This window comes from Babylonia areolata, chromosome 24, assembly GCF_041734735.1.
Source record: "Babylonia areolata isolate BAREFJ2019XMU chromosome 24, ASM4173473v1, whole genome shotgun sequence".
Taxonomy (NCBI): Eukaryota; Metazoa; Mollusca; class Gastropoda; order Neogastropoda; family Buccinidae; genus Babylonia; species Babylonia areolata.
The window spans coordinates 18649027-18659026 of NC_134899.1; the positions used below are offsets into that span (position 1 = coordinate 18649027).

The following is a 10000-nucleotide window of genomic DNA, read 5'->3' on the forward strand; positions in this document are numbered from 1 at the left end:
AATGATTATTACTCTACCCAAAGATACGATGATGGTAAGGGCGTACGCAAAAACTTGTTAGGACAGGAAATGTAGTGTTGGATTTTTGTTTTGTTTTGGGGGGTGGGGTGGGGTTGGTGGGGGCGGAGGGGGGGGGCAGGGAGGGGGGGGTGTGTGTGTTCTGTGGACCATTGGTTTAAGTCCACCCGTGCTTGACATGTTACCCAACCAACTGCCTCTTGGGCCTACATTGCGACTCTCTGTCTCTCTCTCTCTCTCTCTCTGTCTGTCTCTCCTCTCTCTCACCTCCTAAGGAGAGACCACCCGTGACCGCTGGGCGGCCAGAGGTGGCTACAGCTTTCAAGCCATTAGGGGCACCTGCTCCTTAAGGGGGAAAACGGTGGCAGAAAGGACTCAAACAGGTGCCACCGCCCAAATCTCGGGTGCTTTGCACGGCTGTGGGCGGGTGGTGGTAGTCCACCCCTGGCTAGCCTTCAATCAAAGCACGGTACCCGTTTGTTGGGCACAGTAGTGGTGAGTGCCATGACTGACAGTGGCCTTGAGTATACCACACCCCACACTATGTGTAATGGCTAGGTGGGCGGTACCCCAAGGTAGTCTTCGGTCAGTGGACTGACGGGACGGTACCCGTTCATTCCGGGTTACCTGCTTGGACACGGGGAGTGTACCACCCACGTGGAGGTGGTGTTGTTGTTGTAGTGGGCGGCACCCGAATCGGCCTTCAGTCGGTGCTTGGCATCTACTGTTTTTAAAGGGGTGGGCAGGGCGGGGGGAGTGGTCCTGGGGGATCTGAGTGGGGGAGGTGTTGTGGTGTTGGGGGCAGGGGTCGTGTCTCTGTCAATCAGTGCCTCCTACCACCCGCTAAAGCGTGAAGGAAAGGAAGGGGGGCTGCGGGGGCTGGGGGGGGGGGGGCTGGGGGGTGGTGGTTAGGCAGCAGGGCCCTGTGTCAGTCTGCAGTTAGATTGGTACACGCCCCAGTCCTTCCTGTGTACTGCTTTCAACACGTGCGTTGGCACGCCGCGAGTACCCATAACCCCTTTCCCCAATGGCACTGCAGGTGATGGCACCCCCACGCCCACTTGGCCCTCCATAATCTCTCTCTCTCTCTCTCTCTCTCTCTCTCTCTCTCTCTCTATATATATATATATATATATATATATATATATATATATATAATGTATGTATATACGCGCACGTTCTCTCTTTTTTTTTCTTTATCTCCCAATCTCTCTGTCACATACACACACATTCTCTATCTACCTGTCTATCATCTTATCTATCTATCTGTCTGTCTGTCTATCTATCTACCTATCTATCTGTCTGTCTATTTATTGTACGCACACATCCGATTTCTACGTCTTTCTCTCTCTCTGTCTTTATTTCTCAGTATTTTCTCAGTATTTCTCATGCTTCTTCTTGTTCTTGTTCTTGTTCTTCTTATTCTTCTTCTCCATACTTCCCTTTTTTTTTTCGTCTTTTGCTTCTTCTTCTTCTTCTTCTTCTTCTCCATACTTTCGGGTTTTTTTTCGTCTTTTGCTTCTTCTTCTTCTTCTTCTCAGTCTTCCTGTTATCCCACTCTAAGGAATCATCCTCTCACATCCTCTCTCTCTCTCTTTCTACCTCACAACCACTCCCGCAAACACCGAACTAACCGCATGGTGGCAGGTCCACTAACACAGGTAGGCATTTAAACCACTACCCTTAGTCTACTCAACTCTACCTACTGTGTGTCAGTCCCAGTAGGAAGAAAGCAGTAGGGAACAGGCGAGCAGCACTTAACCTACCGACTGTCTTATCTCTCCCCCAATACTGTCTGAAGCCGCGGTGCCAGATCAGCGTGGAACCCCACACCTGCGGAACGCCCCCGGGAGAAAACAACAAAGGGAGGGCTTGATGGCTAACGCCGGAAAAAGTAGTTGGGCGGTTTTATCTTTGTGAAGCGCCTGTCTGTTTTCATTCTTTTCAAAGTGGGGAGCTCTCTCTCTCTCTCTCTTTCTGTCTCTCTGTCTCTGTCTCTGTGGGTGTGTGTGAGTGAGTGAGAGAGAGAGAGAGAGAGAGTGTGTGTGTGTGTGTGTGTTGTCTCTTTCTTTCTTTCTCTTTTTGTAGTTTCTTTTTCTTTCCGCCTTTGACAAAAAAAATCTTTTTTTTCTGTTTTCTTTCCGTTTCGTCGTCTTTTCTTTTCTTTATTCAGTTCCTTATTTCTTTGTTTTCTATTTATTGTCTTACAACACCTCCCTCCCTACCCCGCCCCGACCCCCACCCCCCCCACAACATTCCTTCATCGTGTTGTATTGTGGCTCCTATTTCCGTCCTCCTTCCTATAATTCTGCTCTGAAAAGCTGATTGTCTCTCTGTCTATCCAGATGTTTGTCTGTCTTTTTCTCTTTTTTCTCTCTCTCTTTCTTTCTCCCCGTCTCTCTCTCTCTCTCTCTTTCTCTCTCTCTCTCTCTCTCCCTGTCTCTGTCTCTTTCTCCCTCTCTCTCCGTGACTCTCTTTTTCTCCTCTCCCTCTCCGTCTCTTCTTCTATGCATGTATCCCTGTCTCTCTCTTTCTGTCTCTCACTCTCTGACTGGGCTTCCATCTCTGTATCTTTCCGTGTTTCTGTCTGTATGTCTGTCGTTCTCTCTGTCTGTCTGTCATTCTCTCTGTCTGTCTGTCTCTGTCTCCTTGTCACACTTTCTCTTTCCCCCCAATTTTCTCTCTGCCTCACCCTCTTTATCTCTGTCTGTCTGTCTCTCCCTCCGTCTACTTCCTCTCTGTCTCTGCCTCTGTATGCATGTATGTATGTATGTCTCTATTTTTTCTTCTCTCTTTCATTCTATTTCTCGTTCTTCCTCTCTCTCACTTTCGCTGTGTGAATGCGTGTACGAGTTCGTGCTTTAATTAGCCTCGCTTCACTTGTAGTTAAACAGAAAAGAGTCTCTCTATTTTTCCTCCTCCACCTCCTCCTCCTCCCTCCTTCACCCTTCACCCCCACGCCCCCCCGGGGCCCTCTCCACGGAATGCCCATTATCTCCATTCTCTGACTCAGTTCCCTTCTACGTTGTTTTCGCAATGAGAAAAGAGCGATAGGAGACCGTCCTTGTGTGTTTGGATTGGTGCGATCGGCGTGTGGGAATAGTTTTGGGGGGAGTCTGGCGCTTGCTTGCAGCATGTGGGAAGAATCTAAATGTTGTGACGCCTCGGCTACCAGCAGCTACAAAGGTACAATGCTTCCTTTGAGCTCGGTTTTTCTCTGTCTGTCTGTCTGTCTCTGTCTGTTTCTGTCTCTGTCTCTCTCTCTCTGTCTGTCTGTCTGTCTGTCTCTCCTCTCTCTGTGTCTCTGTTAATCTGTTACTCTGTCTCTCTCATTCTGTCTCTGTGTCTCTCGGTTTCTTTGTCTGTATGTCTGTCTCCTCCCTCCCCCCCCCCCCCCCCCTCTGTCTCTCGCTCTTTTCCTGCCATTTTCTTTTTGTCTGTCTCTCTTTCTGTCGCGTGTTGTTTTTGTCTGTCTGTCTCTGTCTCTCTCATGCTCTGTCTGTCTGTCTCTCTCTCTCTCTCTCTCTCGTTTCTCTCATTCTCTCTTTTTCTGTCTCTCTCACCTCCTCCCACCTCTCTCTCTCTCTCTCTCTCTCTCTCTCTCTTCTTCTTCTTCTTCTTCTTCTTCTTCTTCTTTTCTTAACCGCTTGTTCAGTGTTTGCCAAAATAGCCACTGGAAGACAAGGATTGTTTGTTGCTCGTTTTAGATGGAAGCCAGGAAAGTGAGACGTATGTAAGCCTGATGAGTGTATCCACTTCAAAGACTAGACTTAGTCCTAGAACATGGCTGAATACATAATGAAACTCGAAGAAAATCACATGTTTGCCTTCGTTGGAGTTACGAGATTTGAGATGGAAGGGAGTGTTGATTTTTTTGTTGTTGTTGGGGTAACTGATCTTGAACAGAGTGGGTTATTCTGGAAGGATTATACAGATGGGGTTATTTGAAGAAAGATTCCTGATGAAGACCGAAGCGCTTTTTCAGCCTCATCTTATGTACATTTCATTTCAGTGAGACGTTTTCGATACACAGTTGTGCTTGTCACGTTTTCTACTTTGCTTCTTGTTTGTTTGTTTCGGGTTTGTGTATTTGTTTATTCGTTTTTTGTTTTTTATATGGAATTACGTGAACGTCTTTACTGTATTGTATTTAAGACTATACACTTTAAAAGATTCCAAATCAAAACACACACGCGTGCGCTCCCATTCTCTTTTCTTCTCTCTCTCTCTCTCTCTCTCTCTCTCTCTCTCTCTCTCTCTCTCTCTCTCTCTCACTCACTCATTCATTCTCTTCCTCCGCCACCCTATTTTGTCTCTCTCTCTCTGACTTTCTTTCTGACTCTCTCTACGTCTGTGTCGCTGTCTCTGTCTGTCTGTCTGTCTGTCTCTCTCTCTCTCTCTCTCTCTCTCACTCCCTCTCCATGCCTTTCCCTTCCCCCTTCCCCCTCTCTCTCTTCTCCAGCACCCATCCATTCTATTCCATCTCATTCTTCCACACCTTATCCCATTGGCCGAAGAACCTCACGGGGGGTTCATTTACAGGTGTTTTTTGTTGTTGTTGTTGTTGTTGTTTTTTGCTTCGTGCACATGGAACCAGAACAACTCCGGACTAGACTACCCCCACGATGATTCTCGTGGCAGTCTATGCTGGACGGGTCAGGGTTTTATGTGGGGGGGGGGGGGGCGATGAGAGGACGGGCTGGGTGGGATAAGGGTTGTTGGGAGGGTGTCGTGGAGGGTGGTGGAAGGGGGGTGGGGTAGGTGGATGGGGAGGGGGCTGGAGAGGGGGGGCAAAAGGGAGGGCGAAGGAAAGAGAAGTGTTGACAACATAGCAGCTGGTGAACCTGACTGTTTAGGTCATGAGTTGTCTGGTCTTCTCTTCTTCTTCTTCTTCTTCTGCGTTCGTGGGCTGCAACTCCCACGTTCACTCGTATGCACACGAGTGGGCTTTTACGTGCATGACTGTTTTTACCCCGCCTTGTAGGCAGCCATACTCCGTTTTCGGGGGTGTCTGGTCTTGACCTGACTTAAAAAACAACAACAACGAAACTCTGGATTTTGTGGGAGGTAATTCGGAACAGAGCGAGGATATGACATTTTTGGGGGATTATTTAACCCCCGAAAACGGAGTATCGCTGCCTACATGGCCGGGTAAAAACGGTAAAGGCTCACTTGTGTACATACGAGTGAACGTGGGAGTTGCAGCTCACGAACAAAGAAGAAGAAGAAGAAGGGGTTATTCAAACCAGAGTTAGAAAATGGGATTATTCGAAAACAACAACGACAAAGATTGGAGGTATGGAATTATGAGGGTTATTCAAAACATAGTGATTATAAGGGATTATGAGGGTTATTCAAAACATAGTGATTATAAGGGATTATGAGGGTTATTCAAAACATAGTGATTATAAGGGATTATGAGGGTCATTCAAAACATAGTGATTATAAGGGATTATGAGGGTCATTCAAAACATAGTGATTATAAGGGATTATGAGGGTCATTCAAAACATAGTGATTATAAGGGATTATGAGTGTCATTCAAAACATAGTGATTATAAGGGATTATGAGTGTCATTCAAAACATAGTGATTATAAGGGATTATGAGGGTTATTCAAAACATAGTGATTGTAAGGGATTATGAGGGTTATTCCAAGCATAATGATTATAAGGGATTATGAGGGTTATTCAAAGATAGTGATTATAAGGGATTATGAGGGTTATTCAAAACATAATGATTATAAGGGATTATGAGGGTTATTCAAAGGATAGTGATTATAAGGGATTATGAGGGTTATTCAAAACATAGTGATTATAAGGGATTATGAGGGTTATTCAAAACATAGTGATTATAAGGGATTATGAGGGTCATTCAAAACATAGTGATTATAAGGGATTATGAGGGTCATTCAAAACATAGTGATTATAAGGGATTATGAGGGTTATTCAAAACATAGTGATTATAAGGGATTATGAGGGTTATTCAAAACATAGTGATTATAAGGGATTATGATGGTTATTCAAAACATAGTGATTATAAGGGATTATGAGGGTCATTCAAAACATAGTGATTATAAGGGATTATGAGGGTTATTCAAAACATAGTGATTATAAGGGATTATGAGGGTTATTCAAAACATAGTGATTATAAGGGATTATGAGGGTCATTCAAAACATAGTGATTATAAGGGATTATGAGGGTTATTCAACGATAGTGATTATAAGGGATTATGAGGGTTATTCAAAACATAGTGATTATAAGGGATTATGAGGGTTATTCAATGATAGGGATTATAAGGGATTATGAGGGTTATTCAAGACATAGTGATTATAAGGGATTATGAGGGTTATTCAAAACATAGTGATTATAAGGGATTGTGAGGGTTATTCAAAGATAGTGATTATAAGGGATTATGAGGGTTATTCAAAACATAGTGATTATAAGGGATTATGAGGGTTATTCAAAACATAGTGATTATAAGGGATTATGAGGGTTATTCAAAACATAGTGATTATAAGGGATTATGGGGGTTATTCAATACAAAGTGATTATACGGGATTATGAGGGTTATTCAAAATATAGTGATTATAAAGGATTATGAGGGTTATTCAGAAAAAAAAATGGTTAAGATACCAGAATAGGGGGTGAGGGCGGGTGGGGGTGAGTATTCGGAACAGAGATAAGACATGGAATTGGGGGGGTGCGGGGGGGGGGGGGGGTATTCAGGACACTCTTTCCAATAGCTCTTCTAACTCCGATGCTGATGCCAGAAAATATTTAAGTAATACGCAGAGTGTGTTTATTTTCAATAATACACCAGGGAAGAGAGAGAGACACAGAGAGAGACAGAGAGAGAGAGAGAGAGAGAGAGAGAGAGAGAGAGATTGGGAGGGGAGGGAGAGGTGGGGAGGAGGGCAGAGAACTGACATTTATTAGCATGACAGTTTCCTTTGCAAAATATTAATGTCTGGATAACTGTTTTCATGTTTTCTGGAACACTGTTCTCTCACTCTCTGTCTGACTGCCTGTCTGTCCGCCTGTCTGTCTGTCGGTCTGTCTGTCTGTCTGTCTATCTCAGCCTCTCTCTCTCTCTCTCTCTCTCTCTCTCTCTCTCTCTCTCTCTCTCTCTCTCTCTCTCTCTCTCTTCTACCCCAGGGGCTGGGTGGAAAATAGCGGTGTGCTGATCTCAAGACCATATAAAAATAAAAATTTCGTTCGTTCGTTCTCCATTTTTTCCCTTTCTCCATTCCTTCTTCCCTTCCCTTTCTCTCTTTCTATCTCATCCTACCTCCTCCGTGTGTGCGTATGTGCGCGTGCGTGCGTGCGCGCTCATGTTGTGTATGTGTGTGAGTGTTGTGCTGTCAGCACACGCGCTTGTTTAGTTTCTTTTGTGGCTTCTGGACACAATGTGAACCACTACACTTTAAACGTATGTACTTCAAAGAAACCCTGGCTTTTGATTGGTGGGCAGGAGGGAACGTGCTGGCCAATCAGCCCTTCCATCTCAACTGGGCCTGGATCTCCCTGGAGAGCGACTTCCTCTTCGTCAACGAGACGGAACCTGAGCTTGAGGTGATCCTTCGTCGGCGGGGTTACCTCGGGGAGACCTCCTTTGTCTGTGAGTGATCACCTGGCCACGTGTATTTTTTGTTTCTTTGTTTGTTGTTATTTTATTTTATTCATTTTATCCTTTTTTTATTTTTTTTCTTCTCAAGGCCTGACTAAGCGCGTTGGGTTACGCTGCTGGTCAGGCATCTGCTTGGCAGATGTGGTGTAGCGTATATGGATTTGACCGAACGCAGTGACGCCTCCTTGAGCTACTGATACTGATACTGTTGTTGTTGTTTCTCTAACTCTGTCACAGCAGTGCTATTGTTCCTTTGTCTGTGGGTGCTCACCTGGTGAATTTTTTTGTTTTTTGTTGTTGTTTTTTTTATTTGTTTGCTTGCCCTGTTTGTTGTTGTTTTTCTAACTATGTCACAGCAGTGCTATTGTTTAATATCTGGCAGGTCTGGGATACGTGGATAGGCTGTTGATCTTGGTTGTTTTGGTGATATCCAAGAAGCATTAGTTAACCAAGTCAGAAGAATTTAATCTTTTCTTTTCCTTTTAATTTTGATTGCCTCTGATTGGAGTGGAGTGATGACCTAGAGGTAACGCGTCCGCCTAGGAAGCGAGAGAATCTGCGCGCGTTGGTTCGAATCACGGCTCAGCCGCCGATATTTTATCCCCCTCCACTAGACCTTGAGTTGTGGTCTGGACGCTAGTTATTCGGATGAGACGATAAACCGAGGTCCCGGGTGCAGCATGCACTTAGCGCACGTAAAAGAACCCACGGCAACAAAAGGGTTGTTCCTCGCAAAATTCTGTGGAAAAAATCCACTTCGATAGGAAAAATAAATAAAAACTGCACGCAGGAAAAAATACAAAAAAAAAATGGGTGGCGCTGTAGTGTAGCGACGCGCTCTCCCTGGGGAGAGCAGCCCGAATTTCACGCAGAGAAATCTGTTGTGATAAAAAGAAATACAAATACAAATTATAGGATTGTCAGTCCGAGCATCAGCTCACATAGGCAGGCGGAAACTGTGTAGGAGGAACTGTATTATGACACCATGGTTTTGATCAGAGCTGAGAACGCGCCTTCATCTCTTTCAAAATTTAAGAAGACATAAAGTATGAACGCTCATGAGATACCTGAACACAGTTGTCATTCATACAAAGATATAACCAGTTACAATGTGACATCCGGCAACGTTATTGAGTGGGTTTTGTATGGATGAAACGGTACACAGAATTATGATTATTTTTCCATCAGCGAACTGAAACAGTTTGCAGCGATAACAAACAACTGTTGTAGTTTGTACTAATGAGTTATAGTAGAGGGACACATGAGAAGAAGATAGAGAAGGGATTAAAACAGGACACTCACAAAGGGTGCCTAAAATATTGTCCTCTGTCTGTCTGTCTGTCTGTCCTCCTTTGCAACAGACCAGTTAATAACAGAGACGACAAATAACTTTATCCTTGCTTTTCTCGATTTAAAGTGCTTATGCTTGTATTATAGCTCTATATAAAAAATAAAAATAAAATATGGTATAATAAAAAACATTATTAAAGTGGAGGATAAACAAGCTTTTTTCAGAAGCAAAATTTCAATACACTATTATTATCTGTGGGTAACAAATATAATTGCCACCGTGTGTTACAGGAATGATTATAATCGTTCCTTTCAGGGCTGACAAATGACGGTAATTCTGCACCCTAGGGACGGCCAACGGTGGTGCTTGTGTTCCTCAGAATGGCTATCGATCGGACATGAGTGTAATGACGATGTGTCAGAAAGGCTGTTGATTGGCCATGAGTGTTTCGACGATTATGTCAGAATGATTGTCGATAGGACGTGAGTGTTACGACGATTTTGTAAGGATGGTTATCGACAGGACGTGAGCGTAACCACAATTATGTAAGAATGGTTATCGACAGCTCATGAGTTTAACCATGTTGTGTCACAGCCATCATGGCAGTCAACGACACGGCCAGGGTGGGAGAGGATGTCAGTGCCAGATACGCCGGACAGGTGCAGTTCAACCCAGGTCAGTACAGACTGATTTCAGTTCTCCCCTCTCTGTCTTTAGTTGGCCATCTGCGCTGCCAATCTGAACGTGGATGTTGTCAGATTCCCGCACATCTGTTCCTGTCTCCGTGTATTTGTATGTCCTCTCTCTCTCTCTTTCTCTCTGTGTTTCTCCCTACTACATCCATCTTTCTCTGTCTGTCTGTTTTAATAGTAACAGAAGAAGAACAGCAATGGCAAGGATGGACAGTGGCTAACATGAACCGGTATATTCATCGCTGTAAAATGAAGAATCGTGGTTATTATTTATCTTCTCTTCTGTTCCTCAACCTCTGCAGCGCGCTGCAGGTGTCTGCACGGCATCTACCGGGCCTGGTTACTACCGAAATTATAATTATTATCAAAGGA

The 10000-nt window shown here is 44.4% G+C and overlaps 1 protein-coding gene across 1 annotated transcript in view; it reads left to right on the forward strand.

The window, feature by feature from the left end:
- LOC143298574 (extracellular matrix protein 3-like) overlaps positions 1 to 10000 on the forward strand; it is a 304988-nt gene that overhangs the window by 227942 nt on the left and 67046 nt on the right. Inside the window, exons 18-19 of the mRNA XM_076611454.1 lie at positions 7490 to 7636; positions 9531 to 9611. Coding sequence (XP_076467569.1) covers positions 7490 to 7636; positions 9531 to 9611 — 228 coding nt within the window. The remainder of the gene's footprint in view (positions 1 to 7489; positions 7637 to 9530; positions 9612 to 10000) is intronic.